General features: G+C 41.3%; 1 protein-coding gene across 3 annotated transcripts in view; it reads right to left on the minus strand.

Moving 5' to 3' along the window:
- Window positions 1-495: 495 nt before the first annotated feature.
- ripor2 (RHO family interacting cell polarization regulator 2) overlaps window positions 496-18,176 on the minus strand; it is a 95,707-nt gene continuing 78,026 nt past the window's right edge. For all 3 annotated transcript variants that reach the window (XM_078539229.1, XM_078539227.1, XM_078539228.1), the window contains 6 exons: window positions 17,943-18,104; window positions 15,394-15,549; window positions 13,438-13,640; window positions 9,216-9,299; window positions 6,084-6,174; window positions 496-1,636 (listed from right to left, as the gene is read on the minus strand). In XM_078539229.1, coding sequence (XP_078395355.1) covers window positions 1,536-1,636; window positions 6,084-6,174; window positions 9,216-9,299; window positions 13,438-13,640; window positions 15,394-15,549; window positions 17,943-18,104 — 797 coding nt within the window. In that variant the 3' untranslated portion in view covers window positions 496-1,535. The remainder of the gene's footprint in view (window positions 1,637-6,083; window positions 6,175-9,215; window positions 9,300-13,437; window positions 13,641-15,393; window positions 15,550-17,942; window positions 18,105-18,176) is intronic.

The raw sequence follows: 18,176 nt of genomic DNA on the forward strand, positions 1-18,176 counted from the left end.
GCTCGGAAAATTCCGCCCTAAATTTAAACTTTGCATGACAGAAAATGAAATGTGCTGTTCCCATTTTTTGGAAGGTAAAATAGGTACAAATCATGCCAATCTTGCAGTGCTGATCCATTGCTAAAACATGGGCGTCATTTCAACAAGTGTTATGTCCCTTGAAGGTGTCAGTGAGGAGCCTAATGGCTGTTGAAAGAACCTTTTTCAAAGTTACATCCCGATGAAAAGGATTGTTTAGCGACATCATGGCAAGCAACAAAACGTAAATTGGAAGCAATTTTTGAAAAGAGACTCTTCCTATAGAGCCACAAGTGCTTGGCTGACTTTGAGATTACCCCTTCCTTCTCAGTGCCACAGAAAGCAGCGTGTTTCCTCCAATAAATCACTAAAGGAACCAAAGTTAATTTGTTAAGTTCATCATTTTTACCTCAGGTCAGCATCTGACATGAATGTTCAATATTCATTATGGAAAGGTGTAGTAATAAGGACAAAATACATACTTGAAATTTTATTTTAAAAATGACATTTAGGTAAACAAAGAATTTGCTGCATTTTCCTCCAAAAGACAAGGCAAAGAAATGGAATTTGAATCAAATTATTTAATTATACAATAGAGTATCTGAGCCAGGAAAATCCTTTAACAACTGCACCTATTCATTTGTAGGCATTGTCGTCCTCAGTTTATGTCCATTCTGACATTCCACAGGTAAACTCTGCCTCATAATATTTTATAAATTAATTCCCCAGTCTCACACTCCTAAACCTGTTGTCTCCGACATATGTTGAGCTCCATGTGCAACATATTTAGAGGCCAGATCATGCCTTATAGGAAGGGTATTTTAAGCATGTTACACATACAATATCCCAGGTCCTGCATTATTCACATGATGATTGTCATCTTCTGTGGAATTTTTTTGATTCTAAATCCTAGTGGCTGAAACACAGCATCTGATATGGATGCAAACTTCAAAGGACCAATCCCAATTGCACTGCACTCTCCCTTTCACATAGGCCCTAGTCCATTTGGCTTTTGTTTCACCCATATGGCCAAATCAAGGCTATGGGACACCAGAAAGCTAATAAGAATACATTAACTGGAGATGCAATATATACATTATGTACCCTGATAACCCAAGTCAAAAATGTGCAAATTAAAAAAAAGTAATGCCAGTGTGATCTCAAAAAGAATGATAAGAAATAGTTAATTCAGTAGTTAAACATTTCAATGAATTCTAAATAAATTAACACAAAATAAAGTGATACCAATGGAGTTTGAATAACTTTGGTAAAACATTTGAATGAAATGATTCACTGATTCATTCGCTTCCTCTTTGGATGGTGTCATTATGCGCGTTGTGGTTCGAGTATTGTTGGGGGAGGCAGCTTTTGCCTGGTGAAAGGCATTGTTCTGGTGAGCAGTCTTGCTTCTCTTCGATCTGTCGCTATGCCACATCTTTCACCCTCAGCACAGAATTTGTGCAGCTTCCATTCACGTGGGCAGACTGTAATACTGAGTTGCGTTACAGAGTTCCCTTTTAGAAGGCAGTACTGACCGCATTTCCTCGTCTTCCTGCAAGTTGCACCAGTTCCTGAGGGACCTTATCCAGCTGCTCATAAGCCAAGCAACCTTCTTCTCCTAGGAAAGGCAGAATTGTGGGATATGACTTTGTAATTGGGTTGTGACTGTGATTTGCACATATTTTCAATACATTAAACATTACAACGACCTCCCTTTACATGTGGTGGGTTTATGGTGGATCATAGTATCATTGAATTTTAGAAGAAGGCCATTTGGCCATTGAGTTCTATGAAAGAGCTACACAGCTAGTTCCATTCCCAGTTCCTTCCCCATGTTGTTTAATTTTTTCCTTTTCGGATATTTATCCACTTTCCTTTCAACTGTTGTTATGGATTCTGATTCCCTTATTTTTTATTTTAGAGTGTCCCACATACTAACAACCCTCTGCATAAAAGAAAATTTCCTAACCATTCCCCTTGGTGATTATTTTAAATTTTTGCTCAGACCAGTGGCAATAGATTTTTCTGGACTTAATTATAATTTTGAACACCTCTATCGGGTCTCCGCTTAATCTTTCCTGTGAAAATCTTTGTGAAAAGCACTATACTCTCTCTAGCCTTCCATTGTTTCTCTACTCACTCCATGGCTTTGACATCCTTCCTAAAGCAGGGAAGTATGCATAATAGGGTGGAAATTCCTTTAGGCCCATTTTCAGGACTGAAGTGGGTGCTGTTCATTGGAGCAACTCGGTGACTTGAAACCAGTCAAAAATTAGCCTCAGACTTCAACACTATTATCTGGGCAAGCTCATGGTGCCTGTTGCACCTCCACAGGCAGTTCACTTATTTCAAGATGAATATCGGCTGCTTGACTCACCAGCAGCTTCTCAAAGGTAAGACCCAGAGGGAAACTGGAGCATCAATGGGAGTACGAGGTTGGTTGGAAATACCATAGTGTCAAGAATAGGAAGCAGCAGTCCTGCTCCTCCTGGAACCACAGAAATTTTTTATTTTAAAATACGTACCTTTTGATGGTGGTCACTCCTAGGCTGCAGTGGACACTGAGGAATCTTCAGTCAAGTAGGTCTGGCTCCTGTTCTGTTTATCACTAACTCGCTTCCCAGAGATGGCCTAAAATAGGCAATAAGCTCCTTATTTACATACGGAAGAGCCTAATACCTGTTTTAGACAGTCTCCATGGATGCTTGAAATATGACTCGAACTAATATCGAGTTGGACATGTTTCAGGTGTATAGCATGGGGCGTAGGTCTCCGAAATTGACCCTCGTGCCCATTTTACATCCGTAAAACAGGCATAATGAGGTTCAATTACTATCCCAATATTCCAACTGCAGTCTAACAATAATTTGTATATTTTCAGCATTATCACTTTGATTTTCCACTCCTTGCCCCTATTTATAAAACCCCTAATCCCCTCTGAAAATAGGTGGAGAAGATGAGAAAACAAAGATTTGTGTATTTGCACCTCTATGGCCCTCTGCTCCTCTACTGCAATGAAACTGAGATGTACAAGCATGGCTTAACCTGATTCTGCACAATTTCTAAATTGTGCCCACAAACCATGGTGTCAATTCAGGAACATTTAAATATATGAATGTCAGTCAAACAATCCCCAAGGCTGTTTTTCTTCAGTGTTGATAAAGGTTTTACTAGTTCTGTTCAAATACGACAATTAAAAAATAACACAAATTACACTGAAGAAACACAAATAAAACAGATCCGGGTTCTACGTGACTAATGACAGTACCCTAGAGCTGAATAAGCAGTGCTGTTCTTCAGGGAAGATATATAGTCAGATTTGATCTTACAATACCTCTGCCTCCAATCATCTTCCTCCCACTGGGGCATTAAGCCAGAAATGCCCACCCCCATCAATCCATTCACATACAATGGAGCACCCTGATGGTGCCCTAGTGATGTCACCTGGAGAGGCAATTAAGAAACCTTGCAAGGTTGTAAAAATCAGTCAGCACTTGGTGGAAAATTCAGCTGCTGCACCAGCAACAGTGCTGCTTTCTACTCCCACAGATGGAAGAAGGCACCCACCATCTCCAAAAATCTGATTGACTATTGATACTTAGCTTTGTTCAAATTAAAGCTCCCCTTGCATAGTGCACAATGCCCAACTTCCAAATAAAGAGACCTGTCCTTAGTTTGCAATCCAGTGCCTCAATTGTGATGAATTCCATCCTTGTTTTAATGGTTGTATCCTATTCAGCAGCAAGAATCCCCCTGCTGGTTACTCACCCTGGTGACAGTCACAGGGAGTAATCTGCAGCCACAATTTGAAATAGGCTGAATAGAGTGACCCCACAAGTGCCAGTTAGGATGGAGATTATTGGGTACTACCCCCATTAATCACACCCGGAGATCGCACTGCTGAATGTAACTGGGATCGATGTTATGCACATAATTTGTGACCATGTGACTATCTTCCACTCACTGCATTTTGCTAGAGGAATAATCCTACCGTTCTCAGGTTGGACAGGTTGGGCTTGAATCCCTTGGAGTTTTGAAGAATGTGAGGTAATCTTATTGAAACATATAAGGTTCTGAGGGACTTGACAGGGTAGATGCTGATTGGATTGTTTCTCCTTGCGGGAGAGACTAGAAGTAGGGGACATAGTTTAAAATAAGGGGTCTCCCATTTAAGATGGAGATGAGGAGAATTTTTTTTCACAAAGGGTCATAAGTATGTGTAATTTTCTTCCCCAGAGAGCAATGAAGGCAGGGTCACTGAATATTTTTAAGGTTGCGTTGGATAGATTCTTGACTGATAAGGGAGTCAAAAGATATAGCGGGTAGACAGGAAACTGGTGTCACAATCAGGTCAGCCATGATCTTATCAAATGGAGTAGGCTTGAGGGGGCCAAATGGCCTACTCCTGCTCCAAATTTGTATGTTCGTATAGTTGCTGTAGTTCTGGGTGAGAGCTTGAAGACTCTATAAATTATAACCACAAGTCCCAGCCCTGCTTGCAACCTGTCTGCAATCATTCTCATATACCAGTCTCAGGGATCTATTTCATTCATTTGTGTGTGGGAGAAAGGACAGTGAAAGGACGATGCAAAAAAGAAGCCAAAAAAGAATCCTGCTGCACTGGAAGATATGACGAAGATGTTGCTGATCTATACATCATGTTTCACCTTACACCTATTAGCATATATGAATGTACATACTGTGGCAGAATAGATCCAACTCAAAAATGTAAGGTGGAACTTTCCCTCCCGGGACTAAGTCCCCTGTCAGGGGTAGGGGCTGAGTGTTTTCTGCTGCAGGGACCCCTGGGAATTCACGACCCTGGCCTCAAAAAATATGCATTGGGGGCCTTTGTGATGTTTCGCACGGCGGGGTGGGCTAGATGGCTCATGCCCCGCCATCATGTCCGGGCGTCATTTTAAAAGGCACCCAGACATAACTGGCCCACCATTGAAGGAAGAAGATGGACCTCCTGAAGAGAAAAGATGGACCCCCAGGAACACTCTGAAGCTGGAAGATAGAAGTGCCGATATGTACAAGCCACGTTAGTCCAGACGTGTTATGGACAGGCATGATTTCCCACTGGCCACACAGACAATCAGGCAGGGGCTGGAAGGGGTTGGTGGCGATTCTGGTTGGGCCTTCAGCTGCATTCCATTAGTGGGATGCAAATTGGTTTCATGCTGGTCTCTGGTGGGAATTGTGACCTGTCATGGCAGGCGGGAGTGGAAGCAGAAAATCCTGCCATCATTTTACGCTGGTGTGAAACTGATTTGTGGAGCTCCTGCTGCATTGTTTCCCCTCCCCCACCCCTGCCCACCGTTAAGCCTGTCACCGGGGGCACAGGAAAATTCCGCCCATAGAAGTAATTCCACAATTCCCCAAGGTACAATCTTAATTTGGTTTTAATTTCACTCAGTGAAAACAAAGTTATAAATAAAATGTGGAGAGAAAGAAGTCCTGGTCATTTGAGTGTTAATAGCTCACTGCAATCCATTTCTCAATGCCCAATAGAAAAAAGGACATTTTGCAATGTTGAACACACTACCTCAGTTGAATGCAGTTTTTGTGCTACTCTATGTCTGCATGGAGAAGGCAATAGAATAGTTAAGCATCGGGGTCCTCTGTGTTGGATTCATATCACAATAAAACATCGGCCGCTTTCTGCATGACCCCCGTCCACCTCTTGTCATTGTGAGGAGGTTTGCATTAAAAGCAGTATAGTCTTCAAAAAGAAATGGGTAGGTTTTACAGTTTAATGCTCATGGATCCTGATCTCTGCATGATAAGAGCACCAAATGTAATAACAGGCATTACCACACTTGACTCCTAGCCCGCCTGCCTGATCTTGCATCCATTAATTTCCATGACCAAATAATCAACTGGGTTGTTAATCCACTGCACTGATCTCTGTGGCCAACATTCCAGCTGTTGCTACAACACGAGAAACCTGAGAGCCAGAGCATTGATTGTAAAAATATAGCCCAAACTGTTACCAAAAATTAATGAAATGCTGAGCATGGATCTATGTACTGTGTGGCTCACCCACATGGTGGAGCACTCACCAAGTGAAAGAAGTGATTCAGCAGCGGCTTGCCGGAGAAGTTCTCCATCAGATTGGCACAGACTCACCAGTATGTCAATGCTTTCACAAGCCTGTGGGAAATACATTGAATATTTGGAATTAGTTAAATCAGTATTGTTAAATAACCAACTCTTCATTGAAGGACTTATTATTCTGCATGTAACATCATAATATTCAATTAGAGTTTAATGATCCATGAAGGAACATAGATTTGGTAGCTATGCCCTCAGATGCCATAGATCCCACTTGTGATATCTTTGCAGGGCAGAAACACTGGAGTACACACATGGAGTTCTAATAGTCTACTAGACTGGTTTATTCCAGTTTGATTTTTATATACATATATGTATGTATTATATATTATATATTATATATATATATATACATACACACACAAACGGCCACAAAGAGGGTACTATGAGACACCTCCCTCCTTGATGAAAAAGTTACACAATGTTCAAAATTTCATACAACTTATTTAGATTTTGTGTTTTTCATTTATTTATAAATCCAACTTATCCACTGGTTTCCTATTTCTAAGAGGATACCTCCTTTCTTGACCCAAACTTTCAGGACTTAGGGAAGGACTTCAACCCATCTGGGCCTGAGTGTAAGGTGAAGTTTTCTCCAACAGGAACTGATTTTGCCCTTGACCTTCTATTTAATTTTCCACTTCATATGTCTGTCTGACTCTGACTGGAATTAGTTTCAAGCACCACTTCTGCTGGAACAACTACCGGTAATCTCTTCATATCCCAACTATCCAATTCATCAGGTTCATTAGTACCAACTTCCTTCTTCTTCACGAACCTCTGAAAGTAAGACATGATCTACATGTACAAATCTAACCTTTTCACTACCAAACATCTTGACCAAATATGTGCGATGGCCACATATTTTTACAAGTCTTCCTGGTAACCACTTCAACCACATCACTTACAATAATGTTCTTTCACCTTAACCTTGTGGTTCAACCTCAGACTTCTTTCTCTCACTCTACCCCTATCATGACTCTCTTTCTGCCTGGATTATTTCTGTTCTACTGACTGTGGCTTCAGCAATAAAAACTCGGTCTAGGCCAATTCTAATTTAGCTGCCATTCTGCCAGTGGTGGTGTGAGGTGTGTTATACTGAATAAACAAAAAAATTTGATTCAATGACAACTAATGTTCTTCCAATTTGTATCTAGCGACAAGCACACTTAACAATTTGCACTACGCACTTTGCTGCTCCATTTGAAGCAGAATGATATGATGGAACTAGAGTGTGTTTTACCCCTTTCATTCTAATGAATTTTACAATCTCTTCTGAAGAAAACTAAGGTCTGTTGTCAGACATAATGTCCTCTGGAAATCCATGAGCAGCAAACTACACAAAATATTTAGATTTTTGTTAGTTGTTCAATTCATCGGAAACCCCTCAGCCCACTTTGAATGGCTGTCTATCACATTGAATAGACATTGCCCTTCAAGTTCAGAAAAATCTATGTGCAGCCTCTGCCACACTCTAGCTGGACATTTCCACGGTTGCAAAAATACCGATGGTGGCTTCTTTTCTACTGCTTGGTAAGCTCTACATTGTTTCACTGTCTTCTATGCCCTTAGCTAACCCTGGCCACCAAAGACAGCTTCTTGCTAGACTCTTTGTCAAGCTCATCCCTAAGTAGTCGCTGGTAATACAGAACTTGAGTATTGCTGAAAAAAGAGACATGTCTAAGCTTTACATCTTACATCCATCAGGACGCTCGCAAGAATACCAATATAAGGGGAAAACAACAATTTATACTCTATGTGAAGAGAGTGCTAATTGGTTGGAAAATGGCGTTGCCATGGAGAATGCACCACTGTTGGTGACTGACAGTTAGCTGTCAAACATTATTTGAAATAAGTCATGTGGTATATAAATTTCAATGCCAGTGTGATGTAGGTATGTAGGCCATGTGTCCCAAAGACTGTCAGATCATATCAAACAGCATGTCCCAGCTGCTGTTCACAATGGGCAGGGTACAGACCATACTCAACCAGCCCATGCTTGTAAAATTCTAAACACAATGACCAACATTAGATGTGATTCCATGATTGGACAACATTTGCTAAATAATCCTCTGAGCTAAGAATCATGCTGACAACCAATTTAAGATTGTCAGTCCAACTTGAAATGTGGCACATTTGCGTGTACTGGAAGCTACAAGTATTAATACAAAGGGCTCTGTTCTTTGCAGACAGAAAGAACATGTACATTGCGCCTGTTTCAGATAAACAAAATAAGTGACAGCCATTCGCTGACTCATTCCTCAGGACAATGCCTTGACCAATCAGGGTCAAGCTGCCTGGTTTAAATTTCAAACAATGCTTCAAATAATACTTATCCCTAAGTGTTGATCATGAAGATCACATAACTGCGATCTGTACCTTTCAGGAATTACAACCCTGGCTCCCCACATAACACAACCTTTATCAATAGGCAACTTATTCCTACGTATGAAAAATGGCTTGATTTCTAAATCTAGTATCTGTGTTGGCCACCTGTTTGTGATATAGTCATATACCCTAGCCAACATGACAGGATCTGTACGATTTGTTCTACCAATGGCAACTGCTGTGGCTGGCATCTCACCTACGTGTGAAAAGAAAAATATATCTTCCCTGTTGTGCTCTACCTGGGATGAGGATGGTAATCTAGACATGACAGTAGCATTATAATCTTCCGATCGTCTGTATTTATTAATGTCGTACTGATAAGCACATAAAAATCAAAGTCCATTTTTGCACTCGAGCTGCAGCCAAAGTGGGTACTGGAGACTTTGGATTCAAAACAACCATCAGTGGCCAGACAATGAAAATTATCCTTTCCTATGACGCTATCAAAACTCTTCCAAAAACCTCTATTAAATCTCCTCTTTGTCTTCTCTCCTCCAGTGGAAATAGTCTCATCGTTCAAAAGGGAATTGGATAAGCATATGCAAGGCAACAACATATATAACGATGCAGGGAGTGGTCAAGGAAGTAGAGATGAATAACTCCAACTGAAGATCTGGCATAGCTATAATTATCAAAATGTGCTGTAACTCCTATTATTATTATACTGTGGATTTTTTAAAAGTTGTACATACTTTGATGCATTTCAGTGCAGTGCAAGCTGCCGTTTGGATCTTTATATTGCGTTGGGTCAGTGCCTTGGTGTAGTAAAGCAAAGCCTGTGAAAGAAAGAAAAGCATTCTTTCAAATATACACTTAGTGGTTTTTCTCTTAAGAAAGTACATATGCAATTTTACATCAGATCAAGAGAAAACAATGGGCTGGATTTTACAGGGGGCGGTCTGCTCTCCCCCAGCCCCCAGAAGAAAAGTTAGACCCACACAGACCAACTCCTGCCCCACAGCAATAACACTCTGGGGCCAATCAGGTTGAGGGTCTGACTTCCGCCCCTGAGTGGAAAGGAAGTCACATGCTCATGAGTTGCCAGCCAATCTAATTGGCCAGCAGCTTTAGCAGTCCCAGCAGTGCCACAACTCAGTAGTGGGCACTGCTAGGACTACAAGGAGGTGCATGAAGAAGATCATGGCAACCAGAGACAGGTAAGTCCCAGGTTTTTAATGTGGGGTGTGATCGGAGAGCCTAGAAAGTGGGGGTCTGGGTTTTGGAAAGCAGGCAGGGAAGAATAAAGTTGTTGGGAACATTACATCAGGGGGTTGTGTGCCCTGAGGTGCACAAGGCACCCCCAGATTGAAGTGCCCCCCCTTCCTTCCCGCCTTTTCCCACCGAATTCGCTTCCTGCTCGTAATATGCAGCCCCTAGTGCCTTATTGTCAAATCTGTGATCTATCCCCTGTTGAACTAAGAACCCATCAACTCCTTTAATGTTTTAATAAAATCAGCATTCACAGCACTAGATGGTCTTTTGTTCCATAAACTAACGGCTTTGTAAAATGTTTACCCATTGTTATGTTCAAGGTGTCAGCTGTGGCTCAGTGGGCAGTACTCTCACCTCTGAGTCAGACAGTTGTGGATTCAAGTTCCATCCCTGTAATCTGAGGGCAAAATGTAAACTGACACTCCATACAGTACCAAGGGAGTGTTGGACAGTCTCAGGTGCTATCATTTAATGCAATGTTGAAGTAAGACCCCATCTACACACTCAAGTGAACATACAAAATCCAATGGCACTATCTGTGGAAGAGCGCAATAATTCTCTCTAGAGTCCTAGCCAATTATTATCGCTCAATCAACTTCACGAAAACAGATTATCTGATCATTTATCTCATTGTTGTTAGTGCTTCTATATTTCCTATATCGTAACAATAACTATACTTCAAGACTAGTTCATTGGCTATGAAGCATTTTCAGATGTCTGTTTACTCTGTAAATTGTTATATAAATGCAAATTCTTTCTTTCCAATCGGTTCTATTTCTGGTGAACTCACAGATATTCAACAAGCTGGAGGATATTCATGTAGAGAAAAGGAACATGTTCCCAATTTCTAATGAAAGCATTAAGTACTCAGATCAGGTCTGGTAGGATGTAAAAGAACTCTGCATTTTTCTACTTTTCTGATGTTGTCTCTGAATGGCTGAATGACTCATTGAGTCGCCCATTGCTGCCAAAACATTTAGTCAGAAAGATACTAGTTTCATGTGGAGTGACAAGAGAGACTGGGATTATTCTCAAGAGTGGAGAAGCTTACATGAAAATTTAAAAGAGGTGTTCAAATTTATGTGGGGTTTTGATAGAATGAATAGGGAGAAAACGTTTTCAGTAGAACAAGGGTCAAGAATCAGAGGACACAAAATTAAAATAATTGGCAAAAAACACCCACAGGGAAAATGTAATTTTTTTTAGGTGAAGAGTTGCTATGATCTGGAATGCATTAATTGAAAGGGTGATAGAAGTAGATTCAATAGTAACTTTCAAAAGGGATTTGAATATGGGCATAAACAAGGAAAACATTTGCAGGGCTTTGAAGAAAGGGATGTAGGGACTAATTACTTGGCTCTTTCAAAGAGCTGGTACAGGCACAATAGACCAAACAGTCTCCTTCTGTACTGTTTGATTCCATGATCCTATGATATGTGACAAAATAATGAGGCTGTTTTCTGGGCACTTTCAGCTGGAAGCTTCACCTACCAAAGTAAACTTAAAGGATAGAAAATTATGGACAGTACACCAGATATTCTGAGATCTGAACATTTGTCAACAATGTTAAAAGAAAAAGCCAACTATGAATCCAATGTCATCTTAAGGTTAACTTAAAGACTATTTGAGTTAATTTGCTGTAAATGCAGAGGCTTACGCATTGTTATCCAATATTACCTCTGACTCATTAGAACTACTTCAGCATTCAAGTAACAAGCCTGCGCTTGCACGCAGATATGTTGAAACATGAGAAACATAAGAAATAGGAACAGGAGTAGACCATTCGGCCCCTCGAGCCTGCTCCGTCACTGATTAAGATTATGGCTGATCTGCTTGTATTTCGAATTCCACATTCCCATCTAACCCTGATAACCTTTAATTCCCTTGCCTAACAAGAATCTATCAAGCTCTGCCTTAAAAATATTCAATGACCCCACCTCCACCACCTTCTGAGGCAGAAAGTTCCAAAGTCATACAACCCTTGAAGAAAAATTTCTCCTCATCTCTTTCCTAAAAGGGCGAACCCTAATTTTAAAACAGTGCCCCCTAGTTCTGGACTCGCCCACAAGAGGAAACATCCTTTCCACATCCATCTTGTTGAGGCCATTCAGGATCTTGTATACTTCAATCAAGTCACCCCTCGCTCTTCTAAACTCCAGTGGAAACAAGCCCAATGTGTCCAACCTTTCCTCATAATACAACCCACTCATTCCAGGTATCAATCTAATAAACCTCCTCTGAACTGCCTCCAATGCATTTACATCCTTCCTTAAATAAGGAGACCAAAACTGTACACAGTATTCAAGGTGTAGTCTCAGCAATGCCCTGTATAACTGAAGCAGAACATCCTTACTTTTATGTTAAATTCCTCTCGTAATAAGGGATAGCATCCCATTAGTCTTCTTAATTATTTGCTGGACCTGCATACTAACTTTTTGTGACTCATGTACTAGAACACCTAGATCCCTCTGCACCTCAGAATTATGCAGCCATTCTCCATTTAAGTAATACACTGTTTTTTTAATTTTTCCTGCCAAAGTGAACAACTTCACATTTTCCCACATTAAACTCCATTTGCCAGATCTTTGCCCACTCACTCAACCTATCTATATCTGTCTGCAACCTCCTCAAGTCCTCTTCACAACATACTTTCCTGCCTATCTTTGTGTCATCTGTAAATTTAGCTACCATGTCTTCACTCCCCTCATCTAAGTAACTGATGTAAATCGTAAAAAGTTGAGACCCCTGTACAGACCCCTGTGGGACTCCACTTGTCACATCCTGCCAACCAGAAAAAGACCCATTTATGCATGCTCTCTGCTTTCTGCCAGCCAGCCAATCCTCTATCTAGGCTAATGAGTTATCCCCTACACCATGAGCTTTTACTTCCCGCAATAACCTTTGATGTGGCAGCTTATCAAATGCCTTCTGGAAATCCAAGTGCAGTGTGTCTACAGGCTCCCCTTTATGCACTGTGCATGTAACTCCTTCAAAAAACTCCAGTAAGTTGGTTAAACATGATTTTCCTTTCACAAAACCATGCTGACTCTTCCCAATTACTTTGAGTTTCTCTAAGTGTCCAGCTTTAACCTCCTTAATGATCGATTCCAACACCTTCCCCACGACAGACATCAAGCTAACCGGCCTATAGTTTCCTGTTTTCTGCCTCCCTCCCTTCTTGAATAGAGAGGTTATATTTGCTACTTTCCAGTTTCATGGAACCTTTTCAGAATCTAGCAAATTTTGGAAAATTATCACCAGCGCATTGACTACCTCATTAGCCACCTCTTTTAAGACCCTAGAATGTAGTCCATCAGTACCCGAGACTTGTCAGCCTGCAGCTCTATCAGTTTGCTGAGTACCATTTCCCTAGTGATTTCAATTTCACCAAGTTCCTTTCTCCCATTCATCTCCTGATTTGCTGCTATTACTGAAATTTTTTTTGTATTCCCTATAGTGAACACAGAGGCAAAAATATTTGTTCACTTCTTCCGCCATTTCCTTATTATCTACTATTAACTCCCCACTGTCACTCTCTAGCGGACCAACACTCACTTTACTTACTAGTGCTAGTTAATAGATTATGCATTAAATATAACAGCATGTAGACAATTCATATACTGTTATACATTGTAGTGATTAGGAATTGAACTATACGCTATAAAATTAAAATATCTCTCAATATTGTATTAGAGTTTATACCTTTTCTCTGAAATTGTTGTTTGTTGAAGCCGAAGCAAGGAAGGAAGTTGCAGCCTGCACTAGATCACTGTTAGTTTCCAATAGAAGGAAAGCTATTGCCTTTAAGGTCTCCTCTAAAGGTTGAAGATTATGGATTGGCTGCTCTTCCAGTGTTTGTAACGTCTTTTCCGGCTGCAAAGACGGAATAGTCTGCAGCAGCACAACTACATTTAAAAACAAAGAGATGGTTTTTAATCATCGGCCTTCATTGCATCTCAAAAGTGTAGATTAAAAAAACTATATGGAACAAAGAAAGATGTCACAAAGTGTTTCACAGCCAATTAAGTACTTTTAAAAGTTTAATTACTGCTCTAATGTGGGAAAATTTTCAGCCAATTTACACTTGACAAACATCAATGCGATAAATGATAGTTAATCTGTGTCAGTAATGTTGGTGTTCATGGATAATTGTTGAGCAGGACACTGGGAAGGACTACTATGCTCTTTTTCAAATAGTTCTGTGGGGTCTTTTATGCCCACCTGAGAGGGCTGATTAGGCCTCAGTTTAAAGGCTCATCTGAATGAAGGCACCTCCGCCAGTGCAGAACTCACTCAGAATTGCACTGTGGTTGTCAACTAAGATTTTGTGCTCAAATCTCCGGATTAGGGCTGAAACTACCACTTTCTCACTCAGAGTGAAATTGTTATTTTCGAGCCATCTTTAATTACCACTACATTAACAATTAATCTTTATCTTTTATCATTTTTAAAATTTTATGATAGCATGCTCTTGGTCTGTAGCATTGTTGACTAGGAGTGTATAGGTATTAGAAAAATCACACGGAGGGTGCCTTTGTGAAACTCAGTGAGAAATTCATTTGTAGAGCAATGCTTCTAGTGGTGTTATGCAGCCTGACATCGATTCCCCAGGAGAATACAGCACAAATGACATGTGGTAATCTGTGCAAAAACATGTACACCATGCCCATGTTGCTGAGTCTAGTGAGAAATGTACACAACAATAGCAGCAATTTTTGCTTGCTGTCTACATGATGTGCTTCTCAGGTGTTGCCTGTTTAGTTGGACATAAAAGGTACCATTACACTCTTTCAAAGAATAACAGGTGAGTTCTCCTGGTTATCTGTCCAATGCCAGCAAAATTAACTGATCATTCAGCCCACTGCTGTTTGTGGGACCTTGCTTTGTACAAATTGGTTGCCATGTTACCACACAGTGACCACACTTCAAAAATAATTAATTGACTGTGAAAGATGCCAAATGAAGTCAAATTCTTTCTTCCTTCTTTGTTGGTTCAGACTGTGCATTGGCAATGTAACATCCAAACAGAGCCATAATCGATTTGATGTTGTACTAGCAGACTTGAAAAAGCTGGAAAGAGATGCAGGGAATGATTTTAATCTAACCCACCCAGAGAGAACGGAGGGAGTCCAAGTCAGATAATCATTTTATACCCTACCCAATTATACTCTCCACTGTATTGGGTATAAAAAAAGAAACTGACTTGTATGGGTTAGGTTAAAATTGCCTCTATGGGGCAGATTTAATGAGTTAGCATTCCTGGGGCAGAGCTTCATGCAACAAGAGCACAAGTCGTGATTTCAGGCACAAAGCATAGCTCATCTTACATGACTTTCCAACTGGTAAAGTTTTGTACATTCATAAAATCAACCCTTTAATGTGCTGCACAAAAGACAGAAAATTATCTCAGATAAGGGCTGGATATGCAAATATTTGAAGGCATCAGAAAAATAGAGGGATGAGTCAAAATAGAAAGAAAAATAATGGAGCATTAATGATATTGGAAGAATCCTGTAAACAAAGAGCAGAAACAGCAAAGGTCTGAAGTATGATGAAGTCAGGGTTAAAATAACTTGGCATTGCACACAAGAAGCTGCCCACTTCAGTTTCTTGAGTGTGCACATTGTAAAACAAGCAGCTAAAACCATCATATTGTACCTTCATTTGCCAGCTGTGTCAGGTGATCTCCAAAGTCAGATATGTTGTGACTAGTCAGATAGTTAGCAAACTGGCAGATGGTTATCACTTCCTGTGCATCAGGGGCAGTGAACAACTCTGATTTATCGAGCATCTGATTCACGAGGGTTCGAAAGACTGGGGATCAGAATAATGCATTAATGCATAAAAAAATCAGAAGAGGTGTACACATGATTAGGCTTTTCTTTTCCCTTCCTAGACTCTGGTGCTGTCCATTTGATTCAGTTATGGCTCTCATTCTGAATTAGAAGTTTATCACAAATGCAGAAGTGGAGATATTTGCTGACGATTACTGTATATAGTGGTCAGCTCAATTTTCGATTCCCCTGATAATGAAACAGTCCACGCCTACATGCAACAAGACCTGGACAGCAGCCATAGTTGGGCTAATATGTGGCAAGTAACGTTTGTGCCATACAAGTGTCAGAAAATGAACACCTCTAACAAGAGAGATGCAGGGAATGATTTTAATCTAACCCACCCAGAGAGATTCTAACCACCATTGCCAATTCCCCCACCAGCAACATCCTGGGGTTGGGGGGGTGGTTGAGGGTGGGAGGTGGTATTGGGGGAAGGGAGGTGGACGGGGGTATTGCCATTGACCAAATCACAGAATCACAGAGTGCAGAAGAGCCCCTTTGGCCCATTGTGTCTGCACCGACACGTGAGAAACACCTGACCCACCTACCTCATCCCATTTACCAGCACTTGGCCCATAGCCTTGAATGTTACGACGTGCCAAGTGCTCATCCAGGTACTTTTTAAAGGATGTGAGGCAACCTGCCTCCACCACCCTCCCGGGCAGTGCACTCCAGACCGTCACCACCCTCTGGGTAAAAATGTTTTTCCTCACATCCCCCCTAAACCTCCTACCCCTCACCTTGAACTTATGTCCCCTTGTGACTGACCCTTCAACTAAGGTGAACAGCTGCTCCCTATCCACCCTGTCATGCCCCTCATAACCTTGTACACTTCGATCAGATCGCCCCTCAGTCTTCTTTGCTCCAACGAAAACAACTCAAGTCTATCCAACCTCTCTTCATAACTTAAATGTTTCATCCCAGGCAACATCCTGATGAATCTCCTCTGCACCCCCTCCAGTACAATCACATCCTTCCTATAATGTGGTGGCCAGAACTGCACACAGTACTCCAGCTGTGGCCAAATACTTAACTAGAACCAGCCACGTAAATTCTGTGACAAATAGAATAGGTCAGAGGCTGGGAATTCTGCAGGGAGGGGCTCATTTCCTAACTCCCCAAAGCTTTTCCACCACATACAAGACACAAACCAAGTGTGTGATGGAATACTTTTCACCAGCCTGGATAAGAGCTGTCCTAACAGTCTAGGAACTCAACACCATCAAGGGCAAATCAGCCTGCTTGATGAGCATCCCATTTACCACCTTAAATATTTACTCACTCCACTACTGGCATATCCTGTGCCACTTAGAAGATGTACTGCATCAACTTGCCAAGGCTTCTTCAACAGCACTTTCCAAACCTGCGACTTCTACCACTTAGAAGGATAAAGACAATAGACACAAAGGAACACCACCTCCAGGTTTCCCTCCAAATCCTGCACCATCCTGAATTGGAAAAATGTTCCTTCAGTGTTGCCGGGTCAAAATCCTGGAACTCCCTCCCTAACAGCACTGGGTGTACCTGCACCACAAGAAAGCAGCTCACCATCCATTCCCGAGGGCAACTAGGGATGGGCAACAAAAACTGGCTTTGCCAAGACACCCACATTCCATGAATGACTAAATGAACATTTTTAAAAATTCATCCCACTCAAAATATGTTTGAAAGATGTTCAAGCCAACATCAGAGGGGGCTATTTTTCCAAACATCCCTAGAGGGGATGTTTCAAATGTCCAAAAAGGCATTAGGGTCCTAATTCCTCTTTTAGGCCTCCTCTGCTAAATTATATCCCAATGACATCATTAGGCTTAAAGCTCATGAATTCAAATTATTCTTCAGTCACTAAGCAGCGTCCGGTAACAAAAAGTAAGTTGATGTTTTTAAAAGTTGTTCTGGAGCCAGGGTGCTCCTCACCAACCCACACTCAGTACTCATGAGCTCCATACCCCTATCCTTCAACACTGCCATTCCATCTCCCCACTGGGAACTTAACTTAGGGCTGCTGCCGGCTCCAGCGTGTGCCCACCGACTGAACTATCACGCGTGTTGACATCGGCACGCTTGGCTGATGTCATCACGGATCGTTTCACACTCAGTCAGGTTGAGCAGGCGCCCACCCGCCGAGCTAAAAATCCTGCCCATAAATTCAAGACTGCATGTGACTGAATGGGAGCAACATCATGCAGTATATTTACCCAATAAGCCACTTGGGTGTGCCACTAGTCTATTTTTAGCATCATTTTAGGACAATCTCCAGCTTTAAGGAGCCAGAAATCATTTATTACTTTGGCTTCGTCACTTAAGCCTGAAGGTGTCCTTTATAGGAAGGAGAGTCTACCTGGAGCGGCTGATGGTTTTTGCCTTTACCTGCTTCGGAGTGACCTGGACACCTCTCATTCACACTTTTGCCAAAGCGGAGACTCATTTGTTTTATCAGTCTGTCCACCGGAGCATAAAATGTATTTCCTGAGCTGGAACTCTCTAGCCAGCTGGAGAGCAAAGCTTGGTTTCCCCGTAGCTGTGGAACCACTGTAAATAGATGATTGAATAACACAGCTCAGTATTCACACTGAATATTAACCAAAAAAAATGATGCAAAGC

Source organism: Cetorhinus maximus, chromosome 3 (assembly GCF_964194155.1).
Source record: "Cetorhinus maximus chromosome 3, sCetMax3.hap1.1, whole genome shotgun sequence".
Classification (NCBI taxonomy): domain Eukaryota; kingdom Metazoa; phylum Chordata; class Chondrichthyes; order Lamniformes; family Cetorhinidae; genus Cetorhinus; species Cetorhinus maximus.